This window comes from Kogia breviceps, chromosome 15 (assembly GCF_026419965.1).
Source record: "Kogia breviceps isolate mKogBre1 chromosome 15, mKogBre1 haplotype 1, whole genome shotgun sequence".
Classification (NCBI taxonomy): Eukaryota; Metazoa; Chordata; class Mammalia; order Artiodactyla; family Physeteridae; genus Kogia; species Kogia breviceps.
The window spans coordinates 24,005,458-24,031,589 of NC_081324.1; the positions used below are offsets into that span (position 1 = coordinate 24,005,458).

General features: G+C 38.6%; 1 protein-coding gene across 6 annotated transcripts in view; it reads left to right on the top strand.

The window, feature by feature from the left end:
• Positions 1 to 26,132, top strand: part of DYM (dymeclin) — a 383,872-nt gene that overhangs the window by 245,172 nt on the left and 112,568 nt on the right. For all 6 annotated transcript variants that reach the window (XM_059039793.2, XM_059039792.2, XM_067015750.1 and 3 more), the window contains one exon: positions 13,698 to 13,800. In XM_059039793.2, coding sequence (XP_058895776.1) covers positions 13,698 to 13,800 — 103 coding nt within the window. The remainder of the gene's footprint in view (positions 1 to 13,697; positions 13,801 to 26,132) is intronic.

Here is a 26,132-nt window from a genome sequence, read left to right on the forward strand (position 1 = left end):
CGGGCTTCAGCAGTTGTGGCATGAGGGCACAGTAGTTGTGGCTTGCGGGCTCTAGAGCGCAGGCTCAGTAGTTGTGGCACACGGGTTTAGTTGCTCTACGGCATGTGGGATCTTCCTGGACCAAGGCTCAAACCCATGTCCCCTGCACTGGCAGGTGGATTCTTTTTTGTGTGTGTGTGTGTGGTACGCGGGCCTCTCACTGTTGTGGCCTCTCCCGTTTTGGAGCACAGGCTCCAGACGCTCAGGCTCAGCGGCCATGGCTCACGGGCCCAGCCGCTCCACGGCATGTGGGATCTTCCCAGACCGGGGCACGAACCCGTGTCCCCTGCATCAGCAGGCGGATTCTCAACTACTGCACCACCAGGGAAGCCCGGCAGGTGGATTCTTAACCACTGCGCAACCAGGAAAACCCCTTGGGTTGGGCTTTGTTGGCTGGTGTCTTCATCTCAGAGTGCTCCAGCTGGACTAAGTTTTTGGAGAATCCCCAAATGTTGGTATCTTTGGGTTCGTCTTACACTTTTTTTAAAAAAATTTTACTGTTTATTTTTTAGCTGCACTGTGTAGCTTGTGGGATCTTAGTTCCCCGACTATGGATTGAACCTGGACCCACGGCAGTGAAAGCACTGAGTCTTAACCACTGCACCACCAGAGAATTCCCCACTTTTTATTTTCTCCTGAGAGTAATCCTCTAGTATTTTTCTTGAGTATACACACCTCACTGATGGCATTCTCTGAGCTGATCGGGGGATGAAGCCAGAGGTTTCAGTGTTCAGCATCTAGGCTTTTACTTAGTCACTTTCAGTGTAGTGCTCCCATCATCACTTGGGTGTTATATCCGTAAGTCCAGAGTCTGCCTGCTTCATCCTCTGGAGAGTGAACACCTCTATTCTTCTGCCAGGATGGAGGGAGGCATTCATTGGGCTGAGTGGGAGAGGGGAGGGAACTGAAAGTCTGACTTTGTAATACAGACTTTCAGTCAGTCTTCCTGTTTTGGGCCTCATCTGCATCCTACTTTCTAATACCTGGTACTTTTAAGATCTGTACCTTGCTGGCGTTCTAGAGTATAAACTCATTAGCATCTGGTCTTCCTTCACTTCTAGCTTAGGTTTCAGCTTTTTCTAGTTTCTCTTCTGCTCTCTATCTATACTAGTCACTGAATTTTCTCATCCATTGCCTTGGCTTTCATTCCTGGTTGTATGTTTACAGTTCCCAAATGCATATCTCTAACCTAAATCTCTTTCCTGAAGCCAGATGCACACATCCAAATGTCTAGTTGAAACTTCCACTTGGATAATGAATAGGCATCTCAAACGTAGCATATCTAAGAGGGAACACCTGATGATCTCCCTGAAACTACCCCCACCCCAGTGGATAATCTCCCATATCAGTAAATGGTATACCTACCCTTCCATTTGCTTACCCTAAAAACCCTGATCATATCCTTGACTCTTGTCTTTTACCTCAAATCCAGGCTGGCAGCAAATCCTGTTGGCTTTGACATCAGCTAGGTGTGTATACCAAGGAAAGATATTGGAGGATAGCTCTCAGGAGAAACTGAAAAGTGTAAGACAATTGTATTTCCAGGTAAATGGGAGAGAATGCTTTTTTTCTTAAGTGCAGTAAAGATATGGAAAGCAGATATTTGCCTAACTATAAAAATCTCAGGTATTTGTGTAAAGAATCAGAAACCAGATAAACTTTGAAATTTTAAGCTTAGCAAAAGTACTTTTCAGGGAATTTCTACTTTGTATTTTATTCAGTGAACCAATATTGAGTACCTGCTATGCACCAGGCATTGTTCTAGGTACCAGGAATATAGCAGTGAGCAAAACAGGTGAAAATCTCTGCCATGGTGGAACTTACATACTAGTAGTGTAGGATCAGAAAACTTTTTCTGTAAAGGACTAGATAGTAAATGTTTTAAGCGTGGCACATCAGATTGTCTCCATCACAACTACTCAGCTCTGCCACTGTAGCATGAAAACAGCCATAGACAGTACAGGAATGAATGGATGTGGCTGAGACCCAATAAAACTTCATTCACAGGAACAGGTGGTGGACCAGATTTGATCTGTGAGCTGTAGTTGGCCAGCCTCTGTTCTAGTGGATGGAAGCAGTAAAAACATATAAGTAAAGCATATAGTATTTTATAAATTGATAAGTAGTATGGGGGAAAAAAATAGAGCAGGAAGGAAAATAAGGCATTCCAGGGTTGGATTGTGATCGACTTCAAAGAGTAGGTGACATTTGAGCAAAGACTTCAGGATGAGGGAGTAAACCATACCAGACTCTAGCAGCTGTGAAAAAGGAAAGGTTTGTCTTAAGGATACTTAGTGGAGAATAGCTCACAAAAGAAATGCTGGAGATGTTGGGAACCTCAGAGACTTGAACTGGGGAGTCAGCACCTCCAGGGCATATTCTCTACCCACCTCTCCCTCTCCCTTTCTTCCCCTCTTCCTGTGTGTCTGTGTCTATATGCCTGCGTTTGTGTGTTGTGTCTATGGTCTGTCTTTCTCTTTCACTCTCTTAGCCTAGGTTCATTCTCTCCTTTTATACGTGGATTTTCTCCACGAAACTAAACCATGACCTTACATCTCTACAGTCTTCTAACCAAAGAGGAGAAACAGTCTTTCTCACCATTCCTAGTTAGAAAAATCTTAGGCAAAGTTTTCAACTGGTTCAACTTAAAACATGTATCCATTGACCAATCTTTGTGACCCAGGGGATGGAGTATTATAACTGACTCACCGTGTGCCATGAACTCACTTTTTTCAGGAGAGTCAGTTCTTTTCCTAAAAGAAGTAAGTGGGAGTAAATCATGCTGGGCAGAAAAAAAAAAAACAAAAAAAAAAACAGAACACCCCAGATACGAGATAATAATACAAGGTGGTTATGAGTACTGGCTCTGAAGTCAGATTACCAAAGTCTAAATTCTAGCTCTTCCACTTAAAAGCAGTATAATCCTTGGCAAGCTAATTTACCTCTCTAATGCCCTAGTTTCCTCTTGTATGTTGTGACGATAGCATTAATACCCTTTTTATTAAGCATGTTGTATGTAAATTTAGTTTAAAAATATGAGAGATTAAAAAGGTGCATGGCATAGAGTACATTCTAAGTAAGTGACAACTACCATCATTCTTATTATTTATCCTCAGCATATAAAAGGATAACCAGTGGGATCGGCCCTAGGAATGTAAGGTTGCGTTAACATACCATCATCAATTAGTACGGTCTACTGTATTAGTAGACTTAAAACTGTATGGTCATCTTAATAGGTATAGGAAAAGCATTTGATGAAATTCAACACCTATTCATGATGATAAGAAAATTCAGTTAGCAAGGAATAGCAAGGAATAGAAGGGAATTTCCTCAACTGAGGAAATTGTATGAGAAAACTTACAGCTAAAATCTTACTTAATGGTAAAAGACTGAATGCATCCTCCCTAGGATCAGGAATATAACAAGGATCTTCACTCTCACATTTATTCATTTTTGTGCTAGAGATCCTAGCCAGTGCAGTGAGTCAAGAAAAAGAAATGTTAATAATCCAGATTAGAAAAGAAGATCTAAAGGTGTTTTTATTCACATGAAACATGGTCATATGTTTAAAAATCCTAATGAATCTACAAAAAATCTACTAGAGTTAATAAATGAGTTTAGCATAGTCATAGGATAAAAGGTCAGTATATAATAATAATTGTATTTTGATATTCTTGTGATAAACAGCCAGAAACAGAAATTTTAAAACAATACTATTTACAGTAGCATAAAAAATACGAAATAACTTAGGAGCAAACATAACAAGATACAGGCAAGATCGGTACCATAAAAACTAAAGCACTGCTAAAATAAATTAAAGAAGACATAAATAAACAGGGAGATCTCATGCTTGTGGATCAGAGACTTAGTATTGTTAAGATCCTGAAATTGATCTATGCATTCAAGTACTCCTAATCAAAATCCCACCAGACTTTTTGGTAGAAATTGACAAAGTTGATTCTAACATTTGTATGGATGTAAAAAGGACCTAGAATACCCCAAAGCAATTTTGACAAAGAAAACTTAAGTTGGAGGACTAAGACTACCTGATTTCAAGCTTTACTCTGAATTACAGCTAGAGTAACCAAGATAGTATGTGATAGCTTTTTAGACCAATGGAATAGAATAGAGTCCAGAAATAGACCCATGCACATATGGTCAGTGAAATTTTGACAAGGCTGCCAAGGTAATTCAAGGGGTGAAAGGGATAGCCTTGTCAACAAATGGTTCTACAACAATTAAATATTTATATGCCAAAAAGTCCAATAACAGCAAAGTGAACCTTGACTCTTACTGCATGCCATTACATACATATGAAGTCCAAATAGAGCACAGACCTAATTATAAGAGTTAAAACTATAAAACTTCCAGAAGAAATTATAGGAGAAAATCTTTGGAATCTTGGGTTAGGCAAAGATTTATGATGTAAAAACTACAAATAATTTCTTTTTAATTTCATGAATTGGACTTCATCAAATTTTAAAACCTTCTTCCACTTCCCAACACCCACCCCCCCAGTATGGGAGAAGTTGTTTACAAAAATAAATAATACCTGATAATGAGATACAAAGTAGGGAAATATAGGTCCTTTTCTCAGGGTAGTTAAGATCATTGTTTAATCTTCATCAATATGTGAAATTCTTCCTTTAGTTTTATAACCCACCCTACTCTCTGTTGTACTTAGGGTATATTTTCATATTTATAATTTATAGGTCATAAGAAACAGCTGCCTCTGAGTAGACTAATTTTATCTCAATGACAGTACCCAGATGTTTAAAAAATGATACTACAACCAATTTGATGTTTAGCTGATAACAAGGTCAGAGAGTACACACTTCCAGTTTTATGATAAATAAGTTCTGGAGACCTAATGTACAGCATGGTGATTACAGTTAATAGTACTCTAGCATATCCTTGAAAGTAGTTTGGAAAGTAAGTCTTAAATGTTCCAGCCACGAGAAAGAAATGGTAGTTATGGGATGGGATGGAGGTGTGAGCTAAAGCTGTGGTGGTCATCATTTTGCAATATGTATGTATCAAATCAGCATGCTACACAGCTTAAACTTTCACAGTGTCATATATCAATTACATCTCAATAAAGCTGGGAGAAAATATTTTAAAGCTGACCCAAAAAAATACCTGATAAAGAACTTGTGTCTAGAATATATAAAGAACTCTCACAACTCACGAAGAACAGAAACAACCCATTTTTTAAATAAATGGACAAAAGATTTGAATAGACACTTCAACAAAGAAAACATGAGCACAGGGAAATTCATTAAGGGAATTCAAATTGAAACCCTGGTGAGATCCACTTCACACCCACTAAAATGGCTAAACTTAAAGACTGAAATATCAAGTGCTAGCAAGAATGTAGAACAGACAGTTTGGCAGTTTCTTATAGAGTTAAAACAAAGAGCATACAACACAGCAATCCCACTTCTAGGTATTTATTCAAGAGAAATGAAATCATATGTTCACATAAAAACTTGTACGAGAGTGTTTATAGCCTCTTTATTCATAATGGCTCAAAACTGGAAGCAACCCAAATGTCCACCAATTGATAAATAAACAAATTGAGGTTCATTCATACAATAGAAAACTACTCAGCAATAAAAAGGAATGAATTACTGACACACAAAACAATGTGGATGAATTTGAAAAACATTATGCTGAGTGATAGAAGCCAGACACAAAAGAGTACATATGGTATGATTCTATTTACATGAAAGCTAGAAAAGGCAGAACCATAGTGATGGAAAACAGACCAGTGGTTACCTGGAGTGAGGTCTGGGGGTGGGCAAATTGGAGGAGGGACTTGACTTTAGAGGGGCACAGGGGAACTTCTTGGGGTAATGGGAATAGTCTCTATCATGATTATGGTGATGAGTCACATGAATGTTTGTAGTTTTCAAAACTCACTGAATTGTCTACATAAAATCGGCCAATTTTATAATATGGAGATCATTCCTCAATAAAGCTGATTAAAAATAAAGTAACCAGCAGTGTAAGACCGTATTTAAATATCAACCAAGCGGTAGAGAAGTTCGTATGGCTCAGAGGCAAGGTGGGCGCAGGTTAGAGAAGTCTTTCACAGAGGGTAGGGAGTTGAGCCTTGAAAGAGAGGCAGCACTTAGGTGGGTGGAGGGGGCAAGAAGGGCTTCCTGCATGTAGAAAGAGTCCGTGTCTGCAGAGGACAGAGCCCAAAGCTTGGCGGAAGGAGATTTGGTGTCTAGCTGGAGCTCTGCCTTTAATAACCTTAATAATATTTTGTGTTTCTCTGCATTTCAATAGCTCTCTAGGGTTTGTAAAGAACTTTTGTATTCACTACTCTATGGAACTTTGACCTTGGATGAACTACCAGCTCTGTAGCTAAGCTGCTTCATCTGCTCCCATTGTCATGTGGAGTTGAGGTGCTCCTCATTTCTCTGGTGACTACTGTTTGAGTGTGTCAGAGGGAAGGACTGGGGCATGGAGAGCAAGCGACTACAAGTTGTGAGGAATGTCTGCAGTTTCAAGGAGGGAACCCCACGCCACCTCACAGTAACTGACCTCTGTCTGCATTGCCGTCCCCATCAGGCGGTTACTCTTAACTCCTCTCGCCCCAGCGCCACCTGTTTCCCCACATCCTGCTTGTCTCTCAACCACCAAGGGCCAGCTTCTGCCTCCTCCTCCCCACTGAAAACAGTTTTGGGTACAGGAACCGTTGATTTCTTTCCTTGTGCCAAATCCAGTGACTTTGTTTCCTTTTTTCAATCCTTCTTTACCTTTTAACAGTGGTGAGTGCTCCCTCCTTACGATTATTCTCCTGACTTAGAGCAGAGTGTCTTTCTCTTCTTGTTCTACTGCTAGCTCTTTGAGTATCCTTTACTGTGTTTACCCTTTTAGTCTTGGTGTTTCCCAGATTTCTGTCCTTATCTCTCTTGTTTTATATTATGTTTTCCTTCGGTGATCACCTGTACTTTTATGATTTCGACTGATGCTAATAGCCCTTAAATTTTTTTACTACTCCTGAGCACCAGATTAGTATTTCCTGAATCTGGATATTTCTTTTTTTTTTTTTTTTAAAGAAATCTCTTCCAAATGCAACTTTTTTAAAATTAATTAATTAATTTGGTTGTGCTGGGTCTTAGTTGTGGCTAGCGGGCTCCTCAGTTGCGGCACACGGGATCCTTAGTTGCCGCTTGAGGGCTCCTTAGTTGCAGTTCATCAGCTCCTTAGTCGTGGCAGGCAGGCTCCTTAGTTATGGCATGTGAACTCTTAGTTGCGGCATGTAGGATCTAGTTCCCTGACCAGGGATCAAATCCGGGCCCCCTGCACTGGGAGCACGGAGGCTTACCCACTGTGCCACCAGGGAAGTCCCTGAATCTGGATATTTCTAACCACCTCCATCTGGATATTGCTGAGCACCTCTGCGTTTCGTGGCAGAATTGTTAAGAGCACAGCTCTTGGAGCTCTTGAATTTGTCTCCTGACTCCACCACTTAGTAGCTATGAGCCTTAACCATACTTCGCCTCAATTTCATCATCGCTTCAAAATAAAAAAAGCATGGAGAATAATAGCACATCTGTCAGATGATGATCTGATGAACAGTGTCTGATGTGCAGGAAGCACCCTGCCACTGAGCCGCTGCTGCTCTTGTTTCCTTTGAGGCACAGCTCTTTGTCTTCCTGGGTCTTCTCCCTACCCTTTGGCTCTTCTTCTATATATCCCTGGCATGTTCAGTCACATTCTCAGCCAGCCACTAAGTTTCCCAAACCTGAGAGTCATCCATGATTCCCTTTTTTCACTCTGTGTTGTCTCCTTTGCTTTCCAAATAGCTCATAATTGCTTCAGTTCAAGCCCTCCTCCCCTCTCACTTTTAGCGGCGTAAAAGTTACCCAAAGTATCTTTCTGTTTCCACTCCTGTTCCCTTGCCCACCCCTGTCCATCCTTCCCATCCTCTTTAGGAGCCAAGGAATCTTTCTAAAACAAACGTAATTGTTATGTACTTATACCTCTCTGCACAGGTATGTGGTTTTCAGGCTCTGTGACAGGGCCTCTGCGGCCACCACGAGATGAGAGCGCATCGGGGAGAGAGAGAGGACAGAGATGAGCAAGGTTGCTCCATCACCCCTCCTGCCCACCCCTGCCCCCCACCTCCCACCTGGACACCGAACATAGCAGCTTTGCTTCTGTCTCTTACTTGTCATTATAGTGATGCTGTCAGAAAACCACTCTGGCTTTCAGGATGAAGTCCAGGGTCGAAGTAAGACACAAGAGGCACTTTATGAACTATTCCCACTACTGCCCTGACCATATCGTGGTGCTCCAGATACTTAACACTTTATGAGTGTGAATGTTTACTGCACCCACAGTGCTCAGATTTCTCTACCTACCCTCATGCTTTTTTCTCTGCCCACATTACCTTTACTGTACCTTACTGTACCAGGTACAGTCAGGCAGCCCTCATCTTTGTCCCCAGTGCAAGCCATACTTCTCTCCATCACCACAGTGACAGTAGAACTTCTGTGTAGGCATAGCCTCCTTGACCTGACTGCGCCCTCCAGGAGTGCAGAACAAAGATCGTGTGGCTTTTGCTTGTTGCTGTATCCCAGGCAGACAACTCTCTCATTCCCTGGCATGTAGTAGGTTCTTGGTACATGTTTGAGTTACTGTCTGTCTCAGTGACTTAGTGCAGACCTCTTAGCATGGTCTTTTTTAACAGGCCCATGCTGATCTTGCTAGCTTCATCTCTCGCCATCTCGAACCCTCCACCCCGGTGGACTTGCACTTTTCTGGCTTTATAAGCTATTGGTACTTCCCTGAAGTCTCTCTGTGCCTTTCTATACACTTTTCCCCCTTTCAGAATGGCTCTCCCTCCCCCTTTACTTTTCCCAACAAGCAAACCCCCTAACCTTCAAGGCCACCATCAAGGTAGATTTCCTCTGTGAAACGTACCTAACCTTCAGCTATACTCCCATGGCACTGTCTTCAGACCCGTGGAGTTCTCTGATTTCAGTATTGTAGATATTTTTTTCCCCTTATTCCATTAGACTTGATTTCCTTGGGGGCAAGGAATCATGTCTCTTTAACTCATTTTGTAAGACTGTAACATTAGCTTCTTACTCCATACAGAAAGGTCCAGGACTTTTGATGTGCCACAAGTGGCCCTTCACAGTCTGTCTTTAAACTGTCCTCATCTCCTGCCACCAGCTGGGCGTCCTAAAAGACAGCCCTTTGCAGCAGCCAGTGGTTTTCTGAGCACATTCCAGATTGGCCTCATCGTGCATATTTATATGCTTCTTTCTTTTGTGAAACGCTGGCTTTGGCGGGGGCTCTGCTTTCTTCAGGATAGTGTGTTCTTTTTATTCCAGTTTTTAAAATGTGTAATATTTCAGGCATACACCAAAAACAAACAGTAATATAGCAGTCACCTATGTATATATCCAGTATTACTGAAAGAACATTTGAGAGAGAGAGAGCTGAACCTCTTATTTCTTCCTCCCTGATCCTATTTCCTTCTCTTCTTTCTCAGAGAATAATAACTATCCTAAATGTAGTGTTTATCATTTCCATATATGTTTTATTACTTCAAATGTTGTGTCTGTAGAAGATATGTAATGTTTTGCATGTTAAAAACACTATATAAATAATACCTCATTCACATTCTCTACCAGGGTCCTTGCTTATAGAACAAGATTGTTTTTGAGGATTATCCCTATTGTTACACATAAGTTTAGATAACCTTAAATTGCTACATAGTATGCCATTGTATGACTCTTCCACAGTTTATTTACCCATTCCATTCCTGAGAGTTTTTGTTGTTTTTAAATTTTCACTGTTAAGCCAATTTACAATGAACATTCTTGTACAAAAAGAAAAATCTAGTCTTTTTCTAATTTAAATAAAAAAGTATTCTGGCAGCTATATCGTGAGTGAAGGTCAGTACACTTGGAATCAGTTTCACTTATTTCCAGAATCGGAATTACCCCTTTCATACAAACATCATGTGTGTCACTCACTCTAGCATTTCGCTGGGGCTGGTACTTTGAATGAAAAAGCTTTAAGCAAAAGTCACTTTTCTCAGAAATTTGCAAGTCATGTCTCATATAAATTTAGGTCATTTTTCCCTACAAATACTAAACAGAAGACAAAATTAGAATGTTTTTTAAAAATTAAAAAAAAAAAACAACTTTGAGAGCTCTGGCTAGCAGACCTGAGGAAAAAAGCATATTAGATTGTAGAAGAATAGCAGCCTGAGTAAGTGTGAATTCTGTTTTTAATACATGATAGAAAACTGGGAGTGACCTCAAATCGTCTGTTCTTACACCAGCTTTCTTAAAAACAGCTGGGAGCAGTAGCCACAGCTTCTTGAGGTGGACCATGTCAACATTTTATGCCCATAACAGTCAAATTTTCTGTTGTGTCCAACTGAAAGAGCTTATGTTTGAATTGCAGCTCCCTTCCTTGTTTTGTCTTCTACCAACGAGGAAAAAGGATTGTTAGTATTCTCTTTTAAAATAAACAAACTAGCCTTTCTTCTCCAAAGGAAACAATATCAAATCCTTTTAGCTCTGATTCCTAGGACTCGTTCCATAAATTTCTGAAAGTGATGATAAAAGTTACCATAGATGACCTCTGTTGTCCTTCTCTGAATGGTACACTCTTAGAACACTGACAGAGAAAATTCCAGGTTTATTGAACCCATAAAACAACTCCTGAGTTCTGGTATTTTGTAAACTTAAAGTGCACTGCTGTACTTAACTTGCCCCCTTTCCTCTTACTAACACCAAAAAGCTCACTTGTTCCAGGTATATTTATTGTTTTTGCTTTTTGATTGGGCATCCAATTGATGCCTCTGAGTCTTGCCATGCCCTATACTAAAATCAACCACCAAAGTCCATTCAGTCTCAAAAAACTTCTGAAACTCCATTTATTCCAGGAAATACACTACAACCAATTAAAAGAATCTTACTAATTGCCCTCTTTTATGCATTGCCATGTGAATATGCTTTATGCACTATCCCAACATATTTTTATCTTTTAATTTTCATTGCCTGCAAAATAATTTGTATATTTAAGAATATATACCCCCATTGCAGTTTAGTACTATGTTCAGTTATTCTTTTACTCAGCAGTTTTACTTTATCTATAGTCAGTCTCGCCTCAGGTATACTAAAAATTATGTACAAGGGTGTTCATTGCAGTGCTATTTATAATACAAAAAACTGGAAACATTGCAATGATTCATTTCTAATGGACTAGTTAAATTAAGGTATATCCGTATGCTTGGATATCAGTTAACTGGCACTCAATATATGTTTATTGAACAAATCAAGGATTATATTGTTAAGTGGAAAAAGTGCAAGGTACAGAGCAGTACCTATTTTGTGGGAAAGAAACATGGATGTATATGTACAGTATTCATTCATATACATGCCTTGATGCATATAATATTGTTGGAATCATAGACAATAAACTGCTAACATTTGTTACCAATGGGTCATGGGTATGGATGTGAGGAAAAAGTGTGATGTTTACTTTTAACCTTAAAAAAGAAAAAACAGGCAAAACTAAACCTCAAATAGAGAAGACCCAGAAAAGTAAAATGATTGAAAAGAATGTACATACCCTTACAGATTGAGTCTTTTTTCCTACTTCTTTACATTAGCACTTCCACTTCACTCTTCTCACCGTCCCCTGTTTTGCCTCTGTGCTTTGCCTTCTGTTTGGAAATGCCTTCTCTCTTCTCTTGCACAAATCTTTTTCCTTCTTCATAAAGTCTAACCCCTTCATGAAACTTTGCTGAACTATTCCATTTCAAAGAAGTCTCTCTTATCAACATATGCTTGATCAGTATCATATGATTTCACACTTATTCACTTAGTAATTATTTCACTTATTTTCCTGCTGTATTTGAGTATAGATTTAGAGAATATTCTTGGCTTTGTTATATTTGCTTTGTACACATCCAGCATTACCAATAGGTGTTAAGGAATTTTTTTCATTCATTTTTTAACATTTTAATGTTAAAACTTAATCTAGAAAGAATACTTAGTAGTCTTGTTTTCAGTAATTATCCCATTTAAACCATTTGAAATAAGTAGAGATTTTCATAAATTGATATTCAAATCAATATTCTGTTTAGAAAGATACCACTAAGAAATACTAGAGTAATGTTTTGGGCCTTAAAGAAGATACTACAGGTCATACTTATATGGAAAAGTACATAGAATCAGAATTGTCTTTATTTTTAACTTGTCATCTAGCCAAAGGAAGAATTCTTTATTCACTAGATATAGTAGCTTTAACATTAGGATCATATAATTATGTGTATTTGAAGCTCTATTATTAGCTACATACACATTTAGGATTGTTATAGCTTCTTGATAAATTTGCCATTTCATCACTATAAAATTTCTCTCTTTATCTCAGATAATAATATTCTTATCCTTAAGCCTACTTTGTCTAATATTAATATAGCTGCTCCAGCTTTCCTATGATTAGTGTTTATACAATATCTCTCTTGTATCATTTTACTGTTCACTTATCTGTATTTTTAAATTTACAAGCGTTCTTCTTATAAATAGCATGTTTCTGGGTTTTGCTTTTTTATCCAGTCTGACAATCTCTGTCATTTAATGAGAGTGTTTAATCCATTTACATTTAATGTAAATTTGTTTTATACTTTGAAAATTGCTCATTTAGGTCTGTTGAGATGCATCTTAGAATCATCTTTACTCTGGGCTAGAATAGCCCTACTCCTAAAGCATGGCCTTTCTGAGAATTCAACTGAGTGTTCATGTTCAGTGAGTTTTATCCACTCTGGCTGGTTGGAACTTCAGCATACCTCCAGCCTTTTGTGATCTCCAAAGTCTCTGTTCAGTTTGTGGCTCCTGGATGGTTGTTTACTGCCACACCTTGTGGGGGTCTTTTCTTTGCATTTAGCCAAACGCTCAAGAAGACACTGGGGCAGGTCTTGAACATTTCAGATGTTCAACATGTGAAAACAGTTATTTTATATATTTTGTTCTGTTTTTTTAGTTGTTTACACAGGGGAGTTATTCAGTACCAGTTAATCCATCCTGGCCAGAAGTAAAACTCTTATAATACATATGTTTAAAGCCATTCTTTTTGAGAATAAGAATATAAAGCTATAATATAGAATCATAGACTCTGTATTATGCTAGAGAAATAATCCAGTGCACTTATTTGAAAGATGAGATACTCCAATAAAGATGTTAAAAATAAAATAAAATAAATAAACCCATGCAGTAAGATACAAAAAAAGATGAGAAAATTGAGATACAGCAAGCTCAAGTAACTTGTAACAGATTGCACTATGAGTTACTCATAAAAGTCAGTCCATATCTCAGGTTTTCTTAATATCTGCCCACTGTCCTGTCCATGATAGTAATCTGAAAATTTCTCCTCTGTTTGAAATATAATTTGAAACTGGCAAACTTTTATTTTATAACCCATATAATTTAAACATTCTTTTCACTTTATTATTTGTTATGTCAATAGTATTGTTAATCCTGCTTGTTAACACAGGCACGAAAAAAGAATCTTTTAGAATAATCGACATTCTGTGGAATGTCAATATAAAACCTAGAAAAGGAGACACTTAGTTCTTTTAATATAATTGGGGTTTTTTTTTTTTTTTTTTTTTTCAGCTTGTTTTCCTTGCTGTCTAAAAAACACAACAAAGTTCTGGAACAAGCCACACAGTCCTTGAGAGGTTCGCTGAGTTCCAATGATGTTCCTCTACCAGATTATGTAAGTAGTTACCTTACTATGTAAATTAAAAAATTTTCCTTTCATTGCTAAATTTAAAAATAACAATACCCTTGGGCTTCCCTGGTGGCACAGTGGTTGAGAGTCCGCCTGCCGATGCAGGGGACACGGGTTCGTGCCCCGGTCTGGGAAGATCCCACATGCCGTGGGGTGACTGGGCCCGTGAGCCATGGCCGCTGAGCCTGCGCGTCTGGAGCCTGTGCTCCGCAACGGGAGAGGCCACCACAGTGAGAGGCCCGCGTACGGCAAAAAAAAATTTTTTTTAATAAAAAAATTTTTTAAAAATTAAAAAATAACAATACCCCTATCTTCCCAAGATCTGGCTGTGATCTTGTTCCCTGAGAAACCTATAATAGGTAAAGGATTGACATCTCAAATCAAGGGAAAAAATTTTTGATGATTATTAACAAGTAGTTGAAGAAAGTCAACCCTAAATCAATGATTGTTAATAATTAGAAATCTTATTAGTCAAGAAAACCACTCAAACTAATTACAGAGAAACAAAAGGAAGGATTTTATAAGAAGTGTGCGAAGGTTTCTCACTGAACTCAAGGGGAAGATATACACCTGGATTTCAGAGAATGAGAACCTGAAATGGAAAAGCCATTGGATTCATTCAAAATAGCCTATCTTGGGACTTCCCTGGTAGTCCAGTGGTCAAGAATCCGCCTGCCAATGCAGGGGACATGGGTTCGAGCCCTGGTCCGGGAAGATTCCACATGCCATGGAGCAACTAAGCCCATGCGCTACAACTACTGAGCCCATGCTCCTAGAGCCTGTACTCTGATAACAAGAGAAGCCACTACAATGAGAAGCCCGTGCCCTGCAAGGAACAGTAGCCCCCGCTCACTACAACTAGAGAAAGCCCGTGCGTAGCAATGAAGACCCAGCACAGCCATACATACATACATACATACATACATAAGGAAAGATAATTCTTAAAATTAGAAAAAAATGCCTATCTTTCTGGGGCATTTAGTATCTGTTATCTGCTTCTTTTTGCTTCAGTTTTATCCTGTCGTTGCTTTCCATAGGCCTGTTTTTCCTATTTGCTGACTGAAATAGCAACCCCGACCCCTCCCCCACCCCCTTTCCCTCCCAACCCTTAACATGTCCTTGTGAGTGTCATGCCTTTTGCTGACTGATCAGAGTGCTAATTCTCAGATCCTGGGAGAGAGAATCTAGTTGTCTCTGCTTGGGTCAGTATGCTGCTTCAATCTCTTGAGTCATGGTCAGCAGAGAACAGCAGTAACATGTTGCATTTGTTCCCTCCTCTTTAAAGATGAAGAGCTTATTACCACCAGACCTCAGGGGATAGTGATGGAATAGAACACAGCACAGGGATGAGCATTATATAATAGGAGGGGGAACTCGTTAGGAGTTCCTTTAGGGCTTGTGCCACTGTCTGTGACACCTCTTGTGTTTTGGAACATGTACCTTAGATGAGGATGCTAAAAACTTTCATGTCACGAACCACAGAGGTAGTTCATCCAGTTCCAATAAGGACCTCCCTGTTTGTTCGTCTGGGGACAACTTAATGAGTTGATATTTAGAAACTTTAGGAGAGAATTTTTATATTCTGAGTTTGAGGTGGTGATGTGTACCAGACAGCCGGAGAGTTGTTTTGCTTGTTTCCTGCTGTCGTTTGTTTCATTTCTAAATGGTTGTGCTGATATGAGACTGTGGGAACAGCACCCAGTCCAGATATCAGACGCTGATAAACAGAGATAGCTGTGTGCAGCCACAACCTGACTGGTGCTATTTTTCATCTCTTTTATTTATTTATTTAGTGTGGGTGTGAGAGAGATGTTATGATCTGTCTTCCCATTATGAAGTTTAAAATTCCAAAGTACTTCTCTCCTACCAAAAAAATTAGTATCTTTTAAGATTTTCCTGCTAGTTGAATATTCTCAATTTCTTGAAAAAGTGAGCATTATAGTTGACTTAATTCTATCCTTGTCATGACTTGTTCTAAGAAAAATAATTCTTTCTAATTGCTCCTTGGAAACCTCAGTTGGGGCCAGAGTGGCAGTGGGGATTATGTTTATTAAGAACTTGAATTTTGTTCATCTGTAAGTGTTTTATCATTTTGATACACATATTATTTTATTTATATAGTATTCCTGTTAATTCCTCAAAAATGTGTTCAACGTATGTAGTACTGAGGTTGCCCTAGCAGTATTCTCCTTTAATCAGAGGCCAGAAAATTGATATTTCTTTGAGAAAACAGGTCATATTTAACAGTATTTGCCAGTCGAACTCGTAATGGACATATGAATTCTGTTGAACTTTACAGGTCATTGACTGTTCCTCTTGCATGAGGTTTTCACTGAGTAAAACTGAATTTCTTGAGGCATCCACTTCCTAGAAATACAAGGAAAATTCCATTTGGAATCTGCCATTGACAGTTCCTATTGTAACATTTGTGGGTATGAGACTTTGCAAATCACAGCATTTTCCAAATGGGTTTATGAACTTGAATTTTGCTGCCTTTCCTCAGAGCTAAGGCAGAAGGTGGGTAACACTGATTCAGTAGTAGTGTCGATAACTGTGAATCACTCCTCCTGCCACTGAGCTGAAAGGTGATTAAAGACACCGATAGCAACCTTCAAAGTAAGTACTACACTGTGTTCTTCTTTGGTGATAACTCATGTTTTATTGGTCATTCCCATTGCTCAAAAAATACTACGTATAAGTGAGTGAACATTTGAAACCATATTCTCATTATCATTCTCTTTTAATTTGGCCATTAACTGGGCAAATACAGTATGTTCCCTTTTTCTTCCCCAGAAATTTTACTTGTTAATTGTCTCTGCCAACAACCACATAAAATTCTGTGTCCTTGACTAATGCTTTAGAAAACTTGTTTGTAAAAGATGTAACAGGGAAACGAAAGAGTCTTAATGCAGCAGTGGATTCCCGGATGTATACTTTCTACAGCAGGATTGAGAGAGCTATAGTAGCAGAGTTTGAATAACTGTGTAAAAATAAGGATATGTTTTTCTTCTCACTGTAGTACATAGAGTACTTTCAGTCTACCTAGAGATTTCTGAGTTTATTAAGAAAATGTTTATTCTCATTATACTGTATAGTTCACCAGTCAATTGAGTAACAACATAGAAAGCAAATAGCGAGTTACAAAAACATTAGTATTAGTACTTTATTACAGCCATGTTTGTCTGAACATCTCAGGGGAAACTTGAAGCCTTCAAACCAGCTTCTAGAGAATGAGAAAATTCCCTGACTGCTTAAGGGAAAATAAAACAAAAAATTATACTAAAGTTCTCCATGGGGAGAGAGGATGCTCACTACAGAGAGTGATAGCTGGTCAGAGAGTGATAAAGTTGTCTAGGAAAGCTAGTGAAGTTCAGTTGACTTTGCTGAGTTTTGGTGTCTTTATATCAGGGTTTCATAAAGTTTAATTCAGTGACTAAAGAGACATGAGAGAATTGTTAAAGAAGAATCTTTCAGCACTTTTTAAAAAAATAGATTTATTTATCTTTGGCTTCATTGGGTCTTCGTTGCTGCTTGCGGGCATTCTTTAGTTGGGGTGAGCGGGGGCTACTCTTCGTTGTGGTGTGTGGGCTTCTCATTGCGGTGGCTTCTCGTTGTGGAGCATGGGCTCTAGGCACGTGGGCTTCAGTAGTTGTGGCTCGCGGGCTCAGTAGCTGCGGCTCATGGGCTTAGTTGCTCTGCGGCATGTGGGATCTTCCCGGACCAGGGCTTGAACCCATGTCTCCTGCATTGGCAGGCAGATTCTTAACCACTGCGCCACCAGGCAAGTCCCAACACTTTTTTTTTTTTTTTTTTTTTTCCGGTACGCGGGCCTCTCACCGTTGTGGCCTCTCCCGTTGCGGAGCACAGGCTCCGGACGCACAGGCTCAGCGGCCATGGCTCACGGGCCTAGCCGCTCCATGGCATGTGGGATCTTCCCGGACCAGGGTATGAACCCGTGTCCCCTGTGTCAGCAGACGGACTCTCAACCACTGTGCCACCAGGGAAGCCCCCCAACAGTTTTTTTTAAATAAGAATAAACCTCTAAAACAACTTTGGTCATATGAAACAGAACCTGAATAGAGACAATGAAGCAAAAATAATAAGTGAGTTATAGCTGCTTTTTAAATATAACCGTGGCTTTTAACTATGACTGTTGTCACATGTCATGTAAGCATTTTTTCCCTAATTTCTAACAATTATCTTAGCAACTAGTTGAGATGAGAGGAATCTAACTTTTATTCTAGGTGGAATGATAAGGAACCAAAATTTATTGCCCCATGATCATCAAAGAATTTTTGAACCTTTTCATAGGACCAGCTTTCCCATCTCATTCCAAACGTTAAATGCAAAGGCACAAGCCAAAAAGACCCTGGCCAAAGAGTAAGGAGCCAGATCAGAAGAATCAGCAGAAGTATAAACAGTAACTAAGAGTTTATCATCAACTTGCTAAAAGCATGTACAGTCAACTCCCCCTTTAGCCACGGTTTTGCTTTCTGAGATTTCATTTACCTACGGTCAACAGCAGTCCAAAAATATTAAATGGAGAATTCCAGAAATAAACAATTCATAGTTTGAAATTTCACACCATTCTAAGTAGTCTGATGAAATCTCTCGACATGCAGTTCTGTCCTGCCTGGGACATGAATCATCCCTTTGTCCAGCATATCCTGACCATTAGTCACGTAGTAGCCATCTGGGTTATCAGACGATTGTTGCAGTATTGCAGTGCTTGTGTTCAAGTAACCCTTATTTTACTTAATGACCCCAAAGCATAAGAGTAGTGGTGCTAGCAAATTTGGATATTCTCTTACTGTACATAATTCATGAATTAAACTTTATCGTAAGTATGCATGTATAGGAAAAAACGTAGTATACAGTTGTCCCTTGGTATCTGAGGGGGATTGATTCTAGGAACCCCCACATATACCAAAATCCAAGGATGCTCATGTCCCTTATATAAAGTGGTATAGTACAATCGGCCCTCCATATCTTCAGATTCTGAATCTGAGGATTCACCCAACCACAGATAGAAATTTCTATCCAAGGTTGGTTAAATCCACAGAAGTAACACCTGACAGTATGGAGGTACAACTGTATATTTATTTGAAAAAAAAAACACGATGTGATGTAGGATGGTGAGTGATTGCTGACAGTACATGGTCTCTTTTGGGGATGATAAAAGTGTTTGAAAATTAGATTGTGGTGATGGTTGCACAATTCTGAATGTACAGAAAACCATTGAATTGTACATTTTAAATTGACAAAGTACATGTGGTGTGTGAATGTTATCTCAGTGAAGCCATTAAAAAAAAAGTAGTACTTGGAGCACTAGGAAAAAGAAAAAAAGAACTATTTGTTGAACGTAATAGCATATAGATAGATATCAGCTTGGCTGGCGTTACGGCATGAGGGTGAATGTTAGAAAAATAAATTTTATACTTTGAGAAAATTAATATTTTCAATTAGGGAAATTGTTTCTTGAGTAGTGTCTTGACTTTAGAAACTGCTAAAGTCAATTAGATATGCAATTACAAAAAGATATGTGTATTTTTCAGCCTGGCTTAAGAGCAAAATAATGGAAACAAGCAAAATCTATCAATAGGGGACTGATTAAAGTTTAAATCTATCCAATGCAGTATTCTGCGGACATTTTTTTTAACCAACTCAGTCCATATAGGTTTATCTGAAAAGATATCCATAACACTTAAATCAGTAGAAACAAACAGGAAACCACACTTTATAGTATGTAGGTTATATGTACATGTATGTTTGAAAATATGCATTTAATTTTTCTGGAATAATTCATAAGAAACTCTTAAATAGGGGTTACCCGTAGGGAGTCAGACTGAAGGGAAGGGAAAATAGAACTTACACTTTTTGCCTTATACTATTCTTTATAGTTATAGATCTTTACATTTTTGTGAAGTGTATGACTTATTTTCCCCTCCCTCCCTCCCTTCCTTCCCTTTTTTTATTCTCTCCCTCAGTCCTGCCTTCTCTTCTTTATTATTTTCAGATAATTTTAGACTTACAAAGAGTTTTCAAGAATTTCCATATATCCTTCACCAGCTTTCCCTTTTGTAAATATCTTACATAACCATAGAACATTTTTCAAAACTATTAACCTTGGTACAATACTGTTAACTAAAACACAAATTTCATTTGAATTTTACCAGTTTTAACACTAATGCCCTTACTCTTTTCTAGTATCCAATCCAGGATGATCCCACATTGCATTTTGTTGTCACGTCTCCTTAGTCTTTCTTTGGATTTCATGACCTTGACAGCTTGGAAGAGTACTAATCAGTTATTTTGTAAGATGTCCCTCAATTTGGGTTTGTCTGGCATTTTCTCATGATTAGATTGATGTTATGAATTATTGGGAAGGATATTACAGAAGTGATTATGCCCTTCTCAGTACATCATTTCAGAGAATACATGGTGTTGGTGTGTATTATTGGTATTGATCACTTCACTGGGATGATGTCTGTCCGGATTCTTCACCGTAAACTTGCTGATTTTCCCTTTGAAATTCCTGTATGTTTTATATAGTAGTTATTTCCACTATATTGGAAATACTCTATTAGATTATTAAATATTTCCAATATAGCGGAACAGTATATGGGGGAGATACTTTGAGATGATGCCGATATCCTGTTTCTTCCTATACATTTTCCCACAAATTTTAGCATCTATTGATTCATCTGGCTTCAGCAGTATTTTACTGATTTATTAGTGATTTTCTGTTTGTCTCATTCCTTCTGAATTTATTATTAGAATTCTTCTTCAAGGAAGAGTTGTCACCTCACCCTGATGTATTTATCTATGCAGTTGTTTATTTCTATCAGTATGGACTCCTGGATACAAATTTTCTTCTTATCATCCAGAACTGTTGTTATTTTGTTACTCAGGTGGTTCCAGCTTTAGGCACTGGGAGCTCTTTCACGCTGTATCCTCTGCCCTTTAAATATGCGTCAACCTTTTTTTTTTTAATTTAATTTTTTTTGTGTGTGTGTGTGACCTTCAAGATGCTCCAACTCATCTTGTATTTACCCTGCTCCAGCCCTAAAATCAACCATTTCTCCAAGGAGGATCATGAAATTTGAATCAAGATCTTTATATTGATAGTTACTTTCCTAATGTCAAAACCAATGTAAAAAAACAGAGCCGGATCTTGTGAATGAGGTTGCAAATCTTGTGAACATCCTTAGAAACAACTGCTTTGAACTTAAGTATTAACAGATTCCAAGCCCCACACTGATTAGGTCCCAGGAGGTTTCTTCTTTAGAACAATTGATTTTAAAAATCAAATAAATGAGGCCTCTAACAAGTGAGCAAGCTCCATACCCTATCACAGCCACTTTTCTTCCTAATTAAAAACCAGGCCTGACTTTAACATAATCAGACTGATTTTCTTGGTTGTGTTATAACTTGACTTTGGATGCATTTCTGAACTAGGGGTTCCGGAAATGTTCTGAGAATGCTTCTAAGGACAATTTTAGTTGGAGGGATCTCCTCTTGTTGGAAAAAGAAAAGTTTCTTCATTCTTAAAAAGCACACCTGAATTGAGGTAAAGAATATTGCCCTTTCTTTATTCCTAGAGAGGAAATTTGTCCTGTCCCTACTTATGGAATATGGTAGAATATTCTTTTTAAGGATTTTTAAAAATTATCATTAAAAATACTTAAATAACTTTAAGTTCCTTCTAAAAGGAAATAGGATGTGTTTTCATTGAAATCTGGCAATGATTAATTAACCTTCTAAGAGAAGTTTAAAGAATACAGAAAACCCATGCATATTAAATTCAGTAGTAATGTGTGATAATTTAAGAAATCATAGTGATTTCTTAAATAACAAAGCAAGTTTGAAGAATCTTAGGAAAAGCTGTTATTATATTAGCTCTGTAGAGCAGCAGGTAAGAATATTTTCACTACAATGGGAAGGGGGAAAAAAAAGAAACTGTGATCACTGGTTTTTACAAATTTATCACACATTGCTACTGAATTTAATATGCATGGGTTCTCTGTATTATTTAAACTTCTCTTAGAAGGTTAATTAATCATTACCAGATTTCAGTGCAAACACATCCTATACACTACGAAATGTAAAATAGATAGCTAGTGGGAAGCAGCCACATAGCACAGGGAGATCAGCTCGGTGCTTTGTGACCACATAGAGGGGTGGGATAGGGAGGGTGGGAAGGAGACGCAAGAGGGAGGAGGTATGGGGATATATGTATATGTATAGCTGATTCACTTTGTTGTAAAGCAGAAACTAACACCATTATAAAGCAATTATACTCCAATAAAGATGTTAAAATAACTCCAATAAAGATGTTAAAATAAATCATTATTTTAATTTTGTTTGCTCGAATTTTGATTGTTTTTCTCTCTCTTTCTCCCTTTCTGCCTGAGTTCATAGTTCCTAATAGGAAGAAAAGAAGTCTACTATTTGGAATTTTCTTTGATATATACTTGATTTACATGGCAAATAGAAAGCAGCTGTCTATTTAAGCATCTAATTCTTGAAACCATAGTCCCCCTCAAGCGTCATCTGGAAATAATGTAGCTTGTAAAACAAAGCTAAGAAGAAAAGGCAATGTTTGTTTTATGTGGGATGAATGATTTCTGTTGGGGTCCTTTAATTCGGCTATTATGAGGGTTATTAAAAAGCAGTATTACAAAAGAGGTTTAAATGAAAAGAATTTTTTTGAGCTGGTATCTTATTATTACAGTTGATTATAGTCAAAGCTGCAAATATTTTATAAATGGCACTTTATTATAGTTTCTCCAAATAAGACCCCAAAAAACTAGTAATCTTACTCATTGTACGAGTGGAAATTCAACTCTTTCCATAGTGGATTTAATTTCTGAAAACAAATTGTATTTGAGAATTCAGCTTTGCCTATTTTCTTGGAAATTTCATGGCTTTCTGAAAAATTCTTAAGAAATCTTACAAGAGTATTTGGGGATTACCTTGTAAATGCAAAAATGAACATGAAAGCAGTAGAGTTTATCTAGGCTTCAGGTTTTATTGGAAGACTCAATTAACACCAGATAAAGTTAAGCCTAAATTGTTTCTTAGCTTATTTATAAATTACGTGAGTTTCTGAGATGTGAATTTGGAGATCTCAGTCCTGAGAAGCAGTATGCTTTGGGAAACAGAAGACAAGTTAATTTGTGCTTTGACAGTTGTTAGAGGCTCTTCCTGATTGGAGTGTATTGGTTTTCTTAATTTGTTAACACAACATAGTATTTGTTTTTGATGGTTGACATATAAGAACTAAGTTTCAGTTCTTAAGTGTACTTGGTACCACAGAAATAAGGTTACTTAGCATGTTTGATTATAAATAGGGCAGGCATGGTTAATTATTTTTATGCATTTGAGTCTTATCTCTCACCTGGTATCTTCTGTGATCTCAAATTTGTATTTTGACTGAGGTCATAAGGAGAATATTGTGTTACTCTGAAACATATCTTTTTTTTTTTTTTTTTTAATCATTTATTTATTTATGGCTGCGTTGGGTCTTCGTTGCTATGCGCGGTTTCTCATTGCAGTGGCTTCTGTTGTTGCGGAGCACGGGCTTTAGGCGCGTGGGCTTCAGTAGCTGTGGCTCGAAGGCTCTAGGGCACAGACTCAGTGGTCGTGGTGCACGGGCTTAGTTGCCCCGCGGCATGTGGCATCTGCCCGGACCAGGGGTTGAACCCGTGTCTCCTGCATTGGTAGACGGAGCTCTTAACCACTGCGCCACCAGGGAAGCCTGAAACATATCTTTTTTTCCTGAATGTACAATGTTAATTGATCAACTTAGCGAACGAATTAATGACTTATCCTTTTTAGGGTCATATTCTAAGCCTAAAAAGTACTGAGCCTTTAATAATCAGTATTAACTCTCTCATAAAGTTATCTCTTATGTATCATACTGGTCAGTGAATTCCAATTAGAGTAACTTTTGTTTCATTATTAGAAGTGCTTTAGCTCATTAACCAATTCCAAGTCCTAAATTCCCCATACCCATTGTGAATTCTCATATGATTACTAATATCATCCAGGTTAACAGTAATATCAGTTACAAAAGAGTAGTACATGCATTAAAAAAAAAAAACTCCATATGGTACTTGAAATTCCCTATTCTTTCATCCAGCAAGTAGTGAGCAACTGCTGTCTTCTCAGGCACTTTTCTCTGCCCTTTAAGACATCAGTAGAGATAAAAATCTCTGCCCTCATGAAGCCTACATTCTAATGAAGAGAGATGTATAATGATTGTATGCATGGGCAAAGGAATGAACGAGTAAATGAAATGTAAGAAGTTCCCATGGGAAAATAGAGCAGAATGAAGGGTTTGGGAGCACAGGCCATGGGAAGGTAGCAGTGTAACGGGTGGTTAGTGGACGGTATGCCTCATTGAGAAGGTGACATTTGAGTAAAACCTAAGGAAAGGAGAAGCAGTGAGTCATGCAGAGGTCAGTGTGTTCTAGGAAGATGGAACAGGGAGTGCAGAGGGCTTGAGACAGGAGCCTCCATGAGCCCTGACAGGGTATAGTGGCCGGGAAGGAGATTATCTGGACCGTATTTATAATCATCTTGAACAGATGCGTATCGACGGGTGATCCAGAAACGTTTTGGATAGAGCAAGAGCCTGAAAATTAGAAGACCTATTTCTGGGGTTTTGTTTTGTTTTGTTTACCTTTAATTTGCTGTGGGTTTGGGCAACTTATTTTGCCATTCTGACCCTTGATTTCCTTGCCTTTAAAGTGTATCTTAAAGTAGATTTTTCGTGTGTGATTTCCTTTTCCAATGTGATTGGCATTCTCTGGTTATATAGAAAGGGATTTGTATTGCTGCAATGCACAGCAATTATAGAGGACTCCACTCTCTTTGTATTCTGTGTGAACCGTGTCCCCTGAAACATATCCTAGAATACAGGGTGCATGGTGTACCCTGGAGTTACACAATAGTAGTGGGCCTGGGTGTATGGCGAGACTCAATAGGAAATATAGAATGATGGTGCAGACCTTTCTTTAAGGATTTGAGACAGCCATTTGTAGATGTCACAGAGTGATGTACATAGTTATAGACGAGAATGCTACAAATAAAAGTCTCCTCTGAGAAGACGTCATAAAAGTTTTGAGTGGTTTTATTCTGAGTCTTACAAAGTGGAAGGGCCTTAATTAAGAGTCAGTATATATGATGGTTAGGCATATAAGCTTTGTGAGGAGAATTCTTAGAACATAAACCCAGCTTCATAGTTTTTTCATTTTCTTGAAATTTCCCCATGAAAACAAAGAGAATGCATCAACAAACACAACATTTACAGCAAAACTATGTGACAGGGTAGCCACATGAAACCCAAAATACCAGAGGGTAGGTACAAACTACCAAGAGCTACAAGATCCTTGCAGTATGTGTGAAAGCAACTAGAAGGAATGAGACCTCCAAGGGATCTGAGAAGTAGCCAAAAGGGATTCACTGGAAAGTCCACAGGCCAGTTTGAGAAAAGCACCTGAAAGTAGTAGGGGTTTTGCATACCCTAACTCAGAGTCGATTGTCAGGGGTGTGCTGTAAGATCTGAAGGGGCTTCCCCGGTGGTGCAGTCGTTAAGAATCCACCTGTGAACAATGCAAGGGACACGGGTTCAAGCCCTGATCCGGGAAGATCCCACATGCCGCGGAGCAACTAAGCCCGTGTGCCACAACTACTGAGCTTGCACTCTAGAGCCCACGAACCATAACTACTGAAGCCTGTGTGCCTAGAGCCCGTGCTCCGCAACAAGAGAAGCCTGCGCACAGCAATGAAGAGTAGCCTCCGCTCGCCATAACTAGAGAAAGCCCGCATGCACCAGCAAAGACCCAATGCAGCCAAAAATAAATAAAAAATTAAATCTTTAAAAAAGAAATTAAACTAAATCGCTGAAGCTCTCTCCTAGGACCAAGCCCCACACTGATGTGAAGCTGCTAGAATTGGAGCCGCCAGAGAAGGTCAGGGACAATAAGCAAAGAAAAAAGAAAGTTTCAGATAAATGTAGGGTTGGAGAAGAGAGCCAGGAGATTCCAGAAAGCGCATGACCATGTTTATGAACACTTCACATAAACAAAGAAAAGGTGGTCTTGAAACTAGAGAGTGCTACCTTGACCTACCCTCCATGAGAAAAATGTCGGGAAAACTAACTTCATTTAAAATGAGGGAAAGAGGGACTTCCCTGGCGGTCCAGTGTTAAGACTCCACGCTTCCAATGCAGGGGGCATGGGTTCAATCCCTGGTCGGGGAACTTAAGTCCCACGTGCCACGTGGCCAAAAAAAAAAAAAAAAAAAGTGAG